The sequence below is a fragment of the Crocodylus porosus genome, unplaced genomic scaffold, assembly GCF_001723895.1.
Source record: "Crocodylus porosus isolate Cpor-Errol unplaced genomic scaffold, CroPor_comp1, whole genome shotgun sequence".
Lineage (NCBI taxonomy): Eukaryota > Metazoa > Chordata > Crocodylia > Crocodylidae > Crocodylus > Crocodylus porosus.
Genome location: NW_017728947.1, coordinates 88,330,863 through 88,346,787, shown reverse-complemented (window position 1 = coordinate 88,346,787; position 15,925 = coordinate 88,330,863). Strand labels below are relative to the sequence as shown.

The window sequence follows — 15,925 nt, the reverse complement described above, 5'->3', positions numbered from 1 at the left end:
TCTTATCCCAGGGTCCCTCTCTCTGGGTCCTGCTCCACAGATGTGGGGAGCTGGAGTTACCTCACACCATGACTGGTGCCTCAGGGACTCTCACTCCCCCCTTGGGTAGCAGGTCATGGTGCTGCTACTGGTGTTATATTCGACCCAAACTCTGACTCCCTGCATTGGAGGACTTACTGGGGTCAGGACTCAGCTCTCTCTCTCTGGCTGAGCCCCCTCTTCCTTCACAGGGCTCCACACTCTGCCCCCCTCACACTTGGGGCTCCACACTGCTCATAACACCCCCTTTACTCAGGGTCTTGGGGCTTCCCTCCACAGGTGGGCTCAGGTGGCCATAGCCATGCCTGGCCCCAACTCTCCGCCTCAGTGTCTCGAACCCCTGCAGGGCTCAGGCAGCCTTGGCCACACCTGGCCTCCAACTCTTCTCCTTGGGGCTTGCACCCCCACAACTACCTCTGGTGTACGCGACCCAGCCGAAGGTGAGGGCTAGGAGTTAAGGCGCCCTGACCCGCCTTTCACCGGGGTGATCACTGGCCTGGCATTTCCTGGGGGTTCTTGTGCCACTGGGAGCCCCACCAGGCCACCTACTCCTGGCAGGGTGTAGTTCCAGGTTGTACCCAGGACCAGGAGCCTCCCACCATCCCCTACAGCTCCTCCCTTACCTCCAGATGAAACTCAGTGGACCTATGGCCAGGCGGTGTTGTTGCCTGACCTCCAGCAGCCAAACTGCCTTGTTTATACAGGCAGCCCTGAGCCTAAAATTGTTGCCCTCATTAGGCACCTGGAGGCTGCCAGCTCCAGGGCCTTCAAGTGGCAGGCACACATAGTGCCCTGCCACAATCACCATGATCTTTTCAGAACATAATTGTTTAATGATCTATTTCAGTACATCTGTGCCACACCTACTGTGCCCCTACTTGTTCACATAATTCTCACTTTGACTAAACCTGCTTCTGAGGGTCCACATTTGCTTTATATCCTCTTATGACACTGGCATTCAGAGAAGCTATGGATGTTGTTCATAATTTAGCTATAGTCATACTCCCAGGCTAAGGGATTATTTTACATAATGAACTGAATGCAATATACTTGAATCTTGTTTTTTAATGAAAATGTTAACAATAGTATATCAAGGTAAATACAGGCAGCAATGCTCCAACACACTCATATTGTCCATCTGTCAAAACAGTGTTCCTTGCAACTGAACATGCTGTTATGCTAAGAGTTCTTTTCTTATCCCTTTCTATTCTTTACAGCCAGCCATACTCAAGAGATCACACCTCTCATACGTGCTATAACATATTTCTAGCAACTCTCACACTCTGTATTTAATCAATAGTTTCAATGTTCTCTTTAATGTAGAAAAAAATCACGCTTTCAAACCTTTCCTCCTCATCACTAGCCGAGATTGGTACTCCACTAAGAACTGTACAAATATGCAAAAAAATTTCATCCCCTCACTAAACAGCTATGATCAAATTTAAGACCAGATACAAGAGGTTAGTGTGACAAACAAGAGGAGGGAAGACGTCAAATGGAAAGAATAAGATAGAGTATTGCTCTAAAGATGCTCAATTACTTTGTCAATATGCAATTTTTACCCAACTTTATAGGAGATCTTGTCAGATTATCCACTGAAGTCAATGGCTGACCCAGAGTTCTGGAATATTTAACTACTAGGCAAACCCTGTTTAGAAAAAAACACTACCCTAGATAATGCTTCATTCTGGATTATTACTGCCATACTGCTAATTATATTAGAAAGGTTGTGTATTAAGTCCTCCTCTTTTAAAATGCCTCTCCAGAGAAATTTCAAAATACAGTATAGGAGACAATGACTTGGGATCACTACTTCCTTAATTTATTTATTATTCACAAAGTATTGTTTCTTGGTTCTTCTTTACTGAAGTTTTAAAGGATATTCTAATAACTCTGAAGTTTTTAAAATTAAACGCTACTGGTAAATAGTGTCAGTTTGTCTGTCATGGAGCCTGAAGTTTGTGCAGTATAAACTTCCCCAAATTAACAATATACTTTAATTCTAGAGTAAAAGTTTCAAGGGATCAGGATACTTTATTGAATATTCTCCATGTGTTTGATGTCATACTGAGGAGGAGCTAAGTCCCTCCACCAACTACCTTAAAACATTTTTTAAAAAAATCACGTTTACAACTTTGCGTCTGTTTTTAAGTCAAAGATCTAACCAGTTTGAATGCAGCAGACATTTTTTAGGTATTTTATTGAAGGGTTTTATGGAAGAAGTATAACTCTATCATATCCATTTAATCCTTGGACTCTTTGCTGAAAGAGTCAATAGGGTACTAATTATAATGGTGGCTTCATTACTAGAAAATGTATTCACATGGAATTGGACTGAGACTAGCTACACATTTCACCACATTTATCAGGGCTTTAAAATAACATCAAACATATGAGAGTTTGGTTCCTCTGGTTTTTTCATTCTGCCTTCCCCAAAACAAGGTAGATTTCTTATATGGGGTCATGTGCTATGTGAGAAAATACAGTATTTGTAGTAAAGATCTTTGCATAGTTTATCTGCATGGGAATTTTCTAAGATGTCCTTCTTAAGGATAGAGGTGGCCTATTGTATAATTTTAGAAATATGGTAACAACATGCTTTTCAGGGTTACCCTACTATTTACAGTAGGGGGAAGAAAGCCATGCTAATAACAGTAATACTTAAATATCTTTGTTCATGCTAACAGTTTTGATAAAAAGTTTCATAAGGAGCCCTACTTCTATTATGGTAGGTCCCAGTTAGGAGAAGACCCCACAGGGCAGTATAGACATGCCTCATTTGTTCACATACCATACTCATCTTTCCCCAAAAAAATTAGCGGTTGAAATTTGGGTTGTGTATCTTAAATGACAGAACTGATTCTGAACTGTTTGGTTAAAATGAAAAATCTCTCTCCCCTTTCATTCTGCATTCCCAAAACAAGGTACATCTTATTTGGGGCATGTGGTATGCAAATAAATACAGTATTTGCTACTAAAGAGAGCTTGCAATATAAAAGGACTACATGAGTGTAGCTAAGAGTCTTTTTAAATTTTGACATTATTTCAACAATCATAAAAAGAACATAAACATGTAATATTTGCTTTATATATTTTCATTCAGTGATTTAATGGTGTACACTAAGGACAGCGAAGAGTTGATGTACCTCAGGCTCTGTACATACATATACATCCTGGGCATAATTCTGTTTCCATTTGTGCACCTAAATGGTAGTTTTCTAACTCTGTACCTGAGTAATTTTTGTGCTTACCCAGGCATTGTGGATGTGCAAGTGTGTGCATATAGACTAAGCATACATAACGGGGTCTGCATTGACTGGGTACCTGTACACATACCTGAGTATAAGTCTTGGAATACATGGGGTGGGGTGGGATGGGGATGATGTAGTGATAACATTATAATACACTTAATAGATCAGCCTCAAGATTATAAGTTTCCAAATTTGATTGATTTTTGTTTTTCTTGTGTGTTAGATCCTTCAGTGGGAGCATCACACCTACCTGTTGTTGTGACTCCAGGTATTGTACGTGCTGCTATAAACAATTCATCTATGGGATCCACCAGATGTTTAATATTAATTTTCCTTGCATTGTAGTAATTGCCGTCAGCAGCCATCCCAGCTCGCTCTATTGCTATGAGGTGATCAAATCTGGTCAGAAATAAAGTGATAATTTATTTTAGTTGGGGTCAACCCTTTTGGCAGGCATCCCACAAATTAGTCCTGTATCTTCCCCGAGTGCCATTGTGACACCCTTCCCCTGCCTGATCCACAGTTCTACATTCTGCTCTCAGCCCTGTGCTCTCTGCCTGAACTGCTCCTCTGCTTCCTTCCCTGTGCTCTCTGCCCCATCTGCCACTGTGCTCCCTGCTTCCTCCGTAATCTGACACATGCCACACATGGGTGGCTGGTGCCACTTGTGACCACCCCGATTTAGCTAATGGATGTGAGTCTCAGATGTAAAGCTTATATCTTAGACTCTACTGTCAGGTACTTTCCCCACCCCTATTCCTTCTGTCCACTTATGGTAATTTACATTCATTTTATACAGCCACAGAATGCTAAAATGGACTTCGTTGTGTACATTTATTTCTGACTTACTCCCAACAAATAACTTAGCCCCCGTATGTGTCACTCGAGAATTTAATCCTGTATAGTTTAGTTACAACATTTCATTTTGTTTTCTTGATGCCAGCAGCAAATGGAGTAACAACTGAAACTCTCCACAACTAATGGAGCTTTGGGCAAGTCACTTTGATGTGCTTTGCTTAGAATATTAAGTAATACCTCCTACAGGAGTGTTGCTTATAATTTCTTAGTGTCTGCAAAGCATTTTAAGATCTTCCTAAGGAGGTTCTTAAAAGTTCAGTTCATTGTAAATATAATCCCAATTTAAAGTACTGCAGTGCTTGTAAATTATTCAGTTGTTTCATGTCTTTCCTTTCGTAATTTTGGCAAACCTGTTGCTTGTGAAAGTGAACATGTGCAAGGTCTGTTTTAGGTCCTTGCTTAAGAATCTTCTCCTGTGTTCTGCTGCTGTGTCTTGAACCTAATATGCAACACCTCTGCCAGGCCAGTTCTACTGAACACATTCAGCTGAATAGAATCTACTGAATTCTAATTGTGCCAAGTTAGTCACTGTTTTTACAGATATCTACCATAAGCCCACAAGACTTCATGCAATGGAAGTCCCGACATAAAAAAATATATTCAGTTCAAATATATTTTTATATACTTGGGATTAAGGGATCGATTGAAGTAGAAACTAGCTGTCACTAAATTATGCTCCCTCCGCATGAGAAATGAAGATAATGATTTGTTGAAACTGCAGTATATATTAACCTGCAGAAAGAAATGAGACTAGAATGAACTGAAGAAATATATATTTAGATATATATAAATATATATTTTCTTTAAAGAGAATTGGCTAAAAGAATGTGACTGTGACTCAAAAAGGTCAAAAAAGATGAAATAGACACTGAAGTCTATTAAAAGGAGCCTATTAAGTCTCTGGCAAGATCCTTAAATGTATATGTACATTCTTTTACTCATATAAAAGGATGACTTTAAATAAAAATGTGATTTGTTAAATATAGCAATTTTAAAAAAAATCAAAATAATTAATTACAGGCTCTTCATTCTGTAAGGATTTGTTTGCAACCATTATATTGCATGTGATCATGACTTCTCCTATTACTAGGACTTTACATAGCCCCAGTCCTCTCACTTTGGCTAGTGACAGAAGTTACACATAGACAGATTAAAGTGAGCAGAAACTGGTTTAAACCTGTAACAGAATGTAAATTCAGTGCATATAAACCAGTTTCAAAATGGCCAAAACTGGTTTGAGATAAACCTGGTTGAATGCAATATCAGACTTAACTGATTGAGCTCGAATCGGTTTATGCAATTTCTGTCCCAGACCCCTTCCTGGTTTAAGTTAAGCCAGAGTCCCCCAGGATCCCAGCATACTTTCTGGGCTGGGCTGTGCTGTTTGCTCCAGCAGAACAGGACTGGCCCTGCCCCTCTGCTCCCTAGCCAAAGCAGGGACAGGCAGGGGTAGGGACCTGGCCAGAGGCTGGCCCCCTCCCTCTCCTGTCTCACCAGTGCAGACTTGCATTTACCTGCTCACTGCTCCAGCGGCAGGGGCTTGGCCAATCACAGCAGTAGCTTGGAGTGAACTGGAGGGGGTTTAATTCCCCCCTCCCTGCCCCACTGGCACAGAACTGGGCCAGGGTCCACCGGGTGCTCCCTCACCATTGCTGCAGTGGCGGTGTTGGGGCATAGCCAAATGCCAGCAGGCATTGCCCCCTGAGGCAGAGTGGACAGGGGGGAGGGTTATTCCCCCCTCTACCCCTATTGCCGCCAGGGGACCATGGCAGGGTCTGCTTTCCCCAACCACCACTGCTGCCACTCATTCCCTGTGTGCGGTGAGTAGCAGGATAAGCCCACTCCTGCCCCCTCCACTAATGCCAGAGGGAGGGGGTAATAACCCCTCTCCCTCCTCCTTGCCTAAGGGACTCCACTGGTTGGCTTCTGGATGCCTCTCCCACCGACCCTGCCACTGAAGGACAAGGGTACAAGGCCCTAATAGGGCAGCAGCCCCTGTCCTGGTGTCCAGGGAGCGTGAGTCTTCCCAGCATGGGGACTGCAAGTGGGAGGTCAGAGCTGCCGTGGACTGTGCAGGGTGAGCAGTGGCACTAGGGCTTGGAGGGGGCCATAGCACCCCAAGCCCCACTAGTGCTGCCACTGCTTGCCCCACACAGTCTGCAGCAAGTTCTCCCCCACCCACAGCACAGCCCCCCACCAGGAAGAAGCTCGGACTCCAGGACACTGTGACAGGGGCTGCATCCCCCTGTCAAAGTTTCTCATGCCTCATTGCTTCAGCGGTAGGGGTGGGGCCAGAGGCTGGCCAGGATGGCCCCCTTAGGTGCGGGGCAGGGAGAGGGGTTATTTCCCACTCCCTCCAGCATCTGGTAGAGGAGGCAGAAGGGGGTTTATCCCACCACTCACCCACTGGTTGGGGAAAGCAGCCTCCACTGTGGTACCCTGGGGTCAGAGAGGGAAATAACCCTGCTCCCTGACCCCCACCTAAGGGGGCCACACTGACCAGCCTCTGGCCCCGCACCCTGGACCTGTGAGGATGGAGCAACTCTGAGGGGGGCTGCAGCCCCTGTCATGGTGTGAGCCTTTTCATGGCAGGGGGCCATGCTCCAGGCAGAGGGCCCATGCTGCGGGGCAAGCAGAGCTGCCACAGACTGCATGGGGCAAGAGGTGATGGCGCTAGGAGGGTTTGTGGGGCTATAGCCACTATTCACCCCGTGCAGTCCACAGCAGCTCTGATCCCCCACTCATGCCTCCACCCCCTCCCCAGGAAGTGGCTCACACTCCCCAGACATCAGGAGAGAGGCTGCTGCCCTATCAGGGTCCTGGCCCCTCACTGCTCAAGCAAGAGGGTCAGGGGCCCAGCCAGAGGCCCCTTGGGTAGGAGGGTCATTTCCCTTTCCTTTCAGCATCTGGTGGAGGGGGCAGGAGTGGGCTTATCCTGCTGCTCACCCCATGCAGGGAGCGAGCAGCAGCGGTGGTGCCAGTTGGGGCAGGCAGACCCTGGCTCTGGTCCCACAGGGTGGTGGGGCTGGAGGGGGCAATAACCCCCCTTCCCTGCCCCCTCTGCCTCAGAGGCCATGCCGGGTGGCATTTGGCTGTGGTCTGGCCCCACTGCTGTAGCAGCGAGTGGGGAGCACCAAGTGGACCCCGGCCCAGGTCCATGCCATTGGGACAGGGAAGGGAAAGGGGAATTAAACTCACTCCCTGGCCCATTCACTCCAAGCTACTCCCCCAGCACAGGTTCCCTGCAGCCAAGAGCTGCTCTAGCACCCCCTGGCTCCTGGCCTGAGCCACTGCTGGCATGTGGCTGCATTTTGTGAATGTCTATTCACTTGCAGATTGAACCAATCTGGGTAGATTAGACTAACCTGAAAAGATTGAATCAACTCAGGATCTGGCTTTTTGAATATCTGTCCCTAACTCTTGAGAACATACCTGGGTTTTTTAACATTTCCATCATCACACAAAAACATCAAAGCTGACTCTGAAGCATCTCCTCGATAACTCAGCAGAGGGACTGGTGCCTTCAGTAACCCTAAGTCAAACAAAAATTCAGTACAGGTATCATGAATCTTTTTTACATGATCTGTTTGGATTTTCACAGAACAGAACAGAACTAGTGTGGGCTTCCTGACAGGGAAGTTCATTCAAATTAAGACAGTATGTGAATTTAAAGAAAAATAGTTTTTGTTAATTACCTTCCCATGTGGGCATTTTTGTTGCGGGGGGAAAAAAAGGGTTTTATTCCAAAGTCGCTTTATCTATTTCACATTGTTTAGATGGGGACATTACTAAACAATTACCTAAGGGTGTGAATTGATGCAACTCCAACTAAATATCTTGCCCCAAATCTTTTGAAATCCACTTTAGGGCTTGTCTATGCAGGAAGTTATTTTAGAAGTGCCCTTTTGGATGTTCTCAGTGTGCAGTAAGTAAGTACAAGGTAGATTTTGTTTAAAGTGGAGTAAGCCATCTCACATTAAATGGGTGAGTCTACATGTGATACTATGTTGCCGTAGTGATGTGGTATGGCAACATAGTGTCCACAGGCATCTACACATAACCAGCAGCTACTTCTCTGTAACAAGGTCACTGTAGGGCAACATGTAGATGTGCCCGATGTGTATTAAAACTGACTACAAATGGAGTTGGCACTGCATGTAAATTTACACTTTAGCTTACTTGGCCACCTCCCTTTGCGGGTAGGTTCTTATATACAAATAAAAAGGGCTTGGGGAGTCAATTAAACCAATATGGAATTAGATATACTTATTCCAGCATAAGAGAATTCATACAGGGCAGGGCTAACAAACTCAGCTGGCCCCGAGGGCTGTTACTGGGGCAGTCCCAAGGACCAACCCCTCTGCAGTATCCATGGCACCGTCCAGCCTGCATATCATGTACAGGCACCAGGGATAGCACAGGATGCACACTGGCTGTGACATGTGGACTGGATCTGGCTCTGCAGACAGCACAGGGACAGTCCAGGGCCCAAGAGCCAGTATGCAGAGCTTATCTGGTGGTCTGCCACATACAGCAGATGCCCCATGCCAGCCCCCTTTGCTGCCTGTAGTACATAAACTGCATGCATGGGGCTGCGGCTGGCACATGGGATCAATCCAGCAACTCATGGACCAAATCACACAGTTCTGTAGGCCAAATCTGGCCCGCAGGCCTTATATTTGACACTCAGGGATTTAATTAGGAATAACAATTCCAGAATGGCTCCTTGCACAGGATCATAGACTAGTAGCCCTAAAGTGAATTTAAAAAAATCTGGGGCAAGATGCTCAATTCGAGTCAATGAAATTATGGCAATTTACCATATTTTCTCACAACCAACACACCTTTCCACCAAAATCAGCCCCCCAAAATTGGGGTGCATGTATTAAGCATGAAAGCTATTTTCTTCACTGGAAAAAGGTCACATGGATGGAAACACTGCTTGCCATGCAGCTGCCCATATGCCAGTGTGTCTAGTTTAGCCAGGTGAAGGGGCAGTGTCCTGTGTTAACCATCTCACAGCTGTAGCTATTGGCTGAGCACTGTTGCTTGTGCCAGAAGCAGCAAGTGAGCTGCTGTAAGTATCCTGATGCGTCTTGTGATGTAAAGAATATTTTGTTGACAGGAACTTAACATAAAAGACTACTTATAGTTAAGAACTAATAGTTTTGCTAATAGCAATGCAACGTTCTGAGGCCCAGCCTTGAGTGACAGAAAGTAAGTGCTCCTGGGAACATAGAGTGTCCCGAAAGTGTGGTACTCCAGGAGACCATCTGGGTGAGGTGGCAGGCAACAGAAACTTCCTGGTGTGGTAAGAAGTTCCTACTGCCTGCTGCCTCACCCAGATAGTCTCCTGGGATGCCAAACTTCCTGGACTTTTATGTTCACAGGAGCACTTACTGTCACAGTCAGTCATGACTCCGGGGGAAAAAAAAAGTGTTGTTTCTACATTCTGCCTTCCAAAAGCAAGGTTTTATTAAGGGGTTGTGGTGGGTGCATTGTAAGTGAGAAAATATGGTGAATTGATTGATTCTCTGGCTCTTTTAGTCTATACACTTACAATACTTCTCATGGCCTTGATCTATTTTAAAAAGCGTTCACTGAAACAGAGTTTGAACCACATCAGCAAATTAAAACTGAGAAAAAAACTGCATGCTGTACCTTGCTGAACAGCTTCTTCAATAATCTCTTTAAATAAATTCATGGCTCTTAGGTCTGTTACTATAACAACATATTTCCCCAAGGCCTGCAACATGGTTGCAAGAGCAATGGCTCCAGGAGGTCCATCATTCTCTTCAGGTGGTTCATGGTTGAAGTGTGTAGGAAATCCTGTGGTTATGAGCACTGATCGGGCATGTGAAATGGACAGACAAGCCTTTAGCAGCTGATCCTGACAGAACAAATGTTTCACACCTCGATGTCCTATAAATAATAAAAGCATATTTTTTGAAGGACAAGGCTAGATTTTTAACATGCTGCTCTCTCCAGGAGATTTTGTCAGAGCCAATCCCTGTCCCTTACTGCCAGGTGTCAAGATGATCCAAAATGTGGAGCAGCCAACAACCCTGCCCCCAGGTCCCTCGCTTACTATTTATACAGCAAAAGATACAGAGAAAGAAATGGGGGTTCTCAGCAAAACTCATCGCCTCCTGCAAGGTTAGCATAGGAAGAGAATCAGGAATGGATTGAAAATATATATTTCAGCATGTATTAAAGGACCACTGAGGAATTTCAGAAGCAGATGCAATTTCAAACTTAAACTCTCTGTTAAATTCAGTTGTGCAATTCAGATTTGATTAAATTAAATTTGTTCAGAAAGATTCAGAGGTCTTTTATCTTGTTATCTATAATGTGGGCACAGAGAAGATGAACGATGTACTGGAGGCTATATAGACAGATGGTACCAGAGCTGGGAGTCCAGACCCTAAGACACATTGTAACAGAGCTGCAACATTATCTACAAGAGGAAAAAAGTCTTCAGGACCAAGACAGAAGTAGGAGAGAGGGTGGAGGTGGCACTGGGTCAGGGAAAGCGAATACACCTCTATTGGAGCAGACATCCACACAACGGATATTTGCCTGCCAGAGAGAGGAGAGGGGTGTAAAGTAGCCCAGGAAAAGGAACAATGAGCAAAAACGCAAGGGAAAATGTCAGGAGCACATGATGAGGTGTGGTAGTCACTGGCATCACCCTGATGCATCCTGAAGAAGGAAACGCACACACTTCTTACAGGGAATTTGGAGAACTTTCTGGCCAGTCTCAATGGGGGGGTGAATCACTAGCCCTTGATTTCTTCCAGCTGTTCTCAGGGGAAAGTACAGACTGCCTTTCCTGACTGAGCAGAATCATGAGAATAAAGTGACCATGAAAGTAAGACACACATTGTTACAATCCCATGGAAACTCAGAAGAGATGTTGTGATCAGCCCAGAGAGGCTAAGGACAGAGGCTCTAAGCTTGGCATAACCAATGGTGACACTATGAATGAATGGATGGCTCCAGACCCATCTCCATTGGCTCTGCCCATCCAAAATATTGCCTATGTCGCAGAACAAGACTTTGGGGTAAAATATTCTACTGCTTGAAAGGATGGATGACAGGAAAAAAGAAATCCAGGTCACAGGGACAGATCTCAGTTCTGATGCCTTGCACAAACTAATGCTTTTGCAAATGTACATCTATACATGTGAAAACTGCATCAGGACAGAGCAGTGGATTTTATAGCATGAGACTACCTTCTAACTAGGAAGATACAGACATCATTTAAGCTTCCCCAAACAGTCTGAATAATGATCAAATGATGATGGGTCTTGATTCCTGCTGAGTCAGTAAAGGTGGGGGTAAAGGTGGAGTGGTATGAGGTTTGAAATAGTTATACTAATGGCCTGCAATTCCAGGCTGAAAAATTCACTGTATTGATATTTTTAGGTATTAATATGAATCATTCTTATTTCTGTACTGGAGCAATTTGTCTTGTTTTTTCAAGAGCATGATAAATAATGTCTCACCTTTTTTCTTTCAATCTGTATTCATATCTGTGCTAGAGTGGACTCCAAGTCAAACTTCACAGATTTTAGAAAAGTTTCAGTTCACACCCAAACTGTGCAGCCTGGCTGTATTTCTATCTTTGTGTCTTCTTTCTGTTTTTTTTTTTTTTAATCTTCTATTTTCCCATGAGAAAGAGGTAAATTCCTAAACTGATTTAACTTGGAAACTAGGTAATGTCCAAGGACTGGATGAGATTATGGGATACAAATGGATATTAGGAATTTTATTCTTGGATTGAACTTCTACAATAGTACCCTCACTGAAGTAGAGAGCAAAGTTTTAAATATCTCTTGCTATTGATAACCCACAGAATTACTCATGCTAAGTAATACTTTTGTAGTATGGTGATATTAGCAGATGATCAGATCCTATACTCCTGAAATGAGGCAACTATTCCATTAATGGCTCTTACCCTTTCCGTAAGTCAGCCATTACAGAGTAATATTATACACTTAAAGCCAGTATATCCATATTTCTGATATTTTCCTAATGGAAAAGAGGAAAGAAAAAAATAGATTTCTTATTTTTCAGACTTGCTGGTATGTGTGAAAAATGAATGGACTGGCTGCATTATAAGGTTAAAGACACTTCCCATTGACTTTATTTACCTCATTCTCCTCTTATCTTTATCTCCTCCCACTTTTCTTTTTCTCCTCATTGCTTTCTTCTTTTAAATTTTACCAGTTGCATTTCTTCTTCTTGTATATATTTTCTGCAGCCAGCTGAGGATAGAAACCATGCCAAATGTGACAGCATGGACTGTCACACCATTGGAGAACCCTGTGCAAATAGCTGGATCTACTTAATTAACCAATTAAGATGTTGTTGGGGGTCTGAGGCTCACAAATGTCAGTGAGGGGGAAAAGACAACAAAGAAGCTCATGAAACTGAGTTACTGTTAGGGGAAAGGAGTTCCAAAGGGGCAGAAGGAGAGAAAATGTCTTGCTTGGGGAGAGTGGTACACAGAGTAGAGCACTCCTGGAAAGACCAGGAAATTTCCGCAGAAGTAAGAGTTTATGAAAGAAATGGGAGTAAAAGAAATACTGCCATTGAAGTAATAATAAAATAAATATCAATACACCCCTTTTTAGGAACAGTCACATCCTTCAGTTTCTTTCATTCCTTACCTCCACCACTACTTCTTTGGTATTGGTCAGATGACTGTGAAACAGTCCTTCCAGATCATTTCCTTACTGATATGAGAGGTGGGGTCCTCGTGGGGATCAGGCAGGAACATGAGCCAGTAAACAGGAATGACTGCAGTTTCTGAAATCAGCAGGGAGGCTAGATCTCTTTCTAAAAAAAATATTGTCCACTCCATGTGAGGGTGTAAGAGGAAAAGGGAGGGGATAAGAAGAGAAACTGGCAATTCCTGAATCTCATTTTGTTTGGAGAATACTATCCTCAAGAATCAAGGTATCTGTTCTCGATTTAAGTGTTTTTTTCATGCAGTTTGTGGAAGACTAGGACAATGATGAAAGAGAGAGGCCCAATATGAGGCTATTCAATACCTGATAAGATCACTTGAAGTCAAGTGATTTTTTTTTAGGGGAGGGCCTTGTATGAGCGCTTAACACAGGTATAGGTAGACAAGGTTTGTTGGGTAAATATGATCTCTTTTATTAGACCAGCTAAAGAACATTTTTTCCAATTATTTAGTTGGCCAGTAAACAGGAACTTTTAAAAGAATTTGTTTTCCACTTCTTTAGTTGCTAATTAAAGATATCCAGTTCTTTAGAGCTAATTAAAGACATCACATTTGCCCAAAGGACCTTGTCTGCCTATGTCCTTAGACAAACATGGCTACAACCAACACCCCTGTAACACAGATATATAAATATCAGCTTCCATATTATGACCCAAGGTGGACTACTGTAAGTTTGTGGAATTGTAGAGAGCCAAAATTACTCCAATATGTTGAGAGAGAAAACATAGACTAATTTATTTAAGAGTTTGAATGAATGGTAACAACAGACCTGGCTACAGGTATAACCCATTTATCTGGTTCTGCTTTTGGTAAGAAAGGCTATTAAATGCATATCATGCCATGAGTGAGGTAAAAGGTTTGTACAGAAGTAAAGGTGGAAATTAAGTAGAAAAACTGAAAAAGAGAAGAGACATTGATATCTCTGTTGTTCAGAACTGCTGCCAACAGGTGAAGTCCCTACTGAGATGCAGACACATCCCATTTGCTTACTGAGGCACTACTTGCAGCCAGAACAAGGAATCAAGGAGGATGTCCTAATTTACATGTAGATGCAGCAAAGCAGTAGAATTTGTTTTATAGAAATGTATCAAGCCACACCAACACCACCTTTAAAATGTTTCAGTTACTCTAAGACTTTGGGAATTAGTGAGATAACTAAGCCTATGGGCTAGGATGGTCCTTAAGGAAAATGAAATGATCTATTAAAGGTGAACTGCAAATGGCTTTTGCAGTATTATTCACTATATGCAGATTTACTATTACTGTAGTCAGACTAAAACACAAAGACTGGAATTTTCCCATTAAGAAATTGTTACAACATGTTATCCTCAGGGGTCTTGGTTTTCTCCGATTTAAAAAAAATCCCCAACTTTTGAATTTAAAAAAAGTAACCCCAAATCCACATTTCTCCATGATTAAAATGAAACACCGCTAATATTATATATATATATATATATATATATATATAGAGAGAGAGAGAGAGAGAGAGAGAGAGAGAGAGAGAGAGAGAGAGGTGTTTCATTTTAATCATGGAAAAATGTGGATTTGGGGTTACTTTTTTTAATTCAAAAGTTGGGGATTTTTTTTAAGTCAGAGAAAGCCAGGATTCCTGGTTACCATAGAAAATTATGTTATCTCCCTCAAAAGGAATTATTTTCTCAAAAGAGCCTGCAAATGTTCTTTGCTACTTTGAATGCCAGGATAGTAAAAGCACTATTGGATAAAGAAAGCTCATATACCTAGTCCATGCATTTCTATGGAGAACTTAGATAAAAGGGTTGGAGGAAAGCAGGTTGTTTAGATAGAGTTTATAGCACTGCTATTTTTTTCTGTAAAAGCCAGTGATATATTATGCAGGTAACAGCAGCGACAAATTTCCCATGAATTTGGAAACACTGTGGGGAAGAATGGTATCAAGTATGAAAGAGCTAATCACAGCTTTTTCTAAGCACTTGGAAGAGAAGGTGATTAGGAACAGTCAGCATGGATTCACCAAGAGCAAGTCATACCTGACCAACTTGATTGCCTTCTGTGATTAGATAACTGGCTCTGTGGGTGCCAGGAGAACAGTGTACATGATATACATTGACTTTTGCTAAAGTCTCCCAAAACATTCTTGCAAGTGAGCTAAGGATCTATAGGTTGAATGCTGTGGATTGAAGGTGGATGGAAAACTGGCTGGATCGTTAGGCTCAAAGGGTAGTAATCAATGGCTTGATGTCTAGGTGGCAGCCAATATCAAGTGGAATGCCCAGGGGTGGGTCATGGAACACTGAGAAGAGATTTAATAGGTGCTTTCAGCTACCTGAAGCGGGGCTCCAAAGAGGATGGAGCTGGACTGTTCTCAGAGGTGACAGATGACAGAACAGGGAGCAATGGTCTCAAGCTGCAGCAAGGGAAGTTTAGGTTGGTTATTGGGGGAAGACTCACAAGGAGGGTAGTAAAGCCCTGGAATAGGATACCCAGAGAGGTTGTGGAATCTCTATCATAGTATCATAGTGCTTAGGGTTAGAAGGGACCTAAACAGATCATCAGGTCCGATCCCCTGCCCCAGGCAGAAACAGGTGCCACGGTCATAAATCACCCCAGCCAAATATCTGTCCAGCCTCCACTTGAAGACCCCCAAGATAGAAGAGAGCACCACCTCCCTTGGGAGCCCATTCCAGAGCCTGGCAACCCTAACTGTAAAGTAGTGTCTCCTGATGTCTAGTCTGAACCTTCTCTTTAACAATCTGTGGCCATTATTCCATCCTTGGAAACCTTTAAGATCCTTGGATGGGATGATCTAGTTGGGGCTGGTCCTGATTTGAGCGGGGGTTGGACTAAATAGTCTCCTGAGGTCCCTTCCAACCTTAGTTTATGATTCTATGATCACAAATTCAGGCCTACTTTCTCCTTCTAAAATCTATACCTTGTTCAGTAAGGCAGAAGAACGTATGGGTAAAATAGGACTAGAACTAATGGGGTGTAGGTGACAGAAAGGGAGGCATGCCAATACTGGTTTTAGGAACTGTTACATCCT

General features: G+C 43.2%; 1 protein-coding gene across 3 annotated transcripts in view; it reads right to left on the bottom strand.

Moving 5' to 3' along the window:
- The window catches only part of CUNH14orf159 (chromosome unknown C14orf159 homolog), a 49,417-nt gene that overhangs the window by 14,447 nt on the left and 19,045 nt on the right, over nucleotides 1-15,925 (bottom strand). For 2 of the 3 annotated variants that reach the window (XM_019552408.1, XM_019552411.1), the window contains 3 exons: nucleotides 9,810-10,070; nucleotides 7,581-7,680; nucleotides 3,541-3,689 (listed from right to left, as the gene is read on the bottom strand). In XM_019552408.1, the coding sequence (XP_019407953.1) occupies nucleotides 3,541-3,689; nucleotides 7,581-7,680; nucleotides 9,810-10,070 (510 nt within the window). The remainder of the gene's footprint in view (nucleotides 1-3,540; nucleotides 3,690-7,580; nucleotides 7,681-9,809; nucleotides 10,071-15,925) is intronic. The other variant, XM_019552410.1, reaches the window with a different exon arrangement.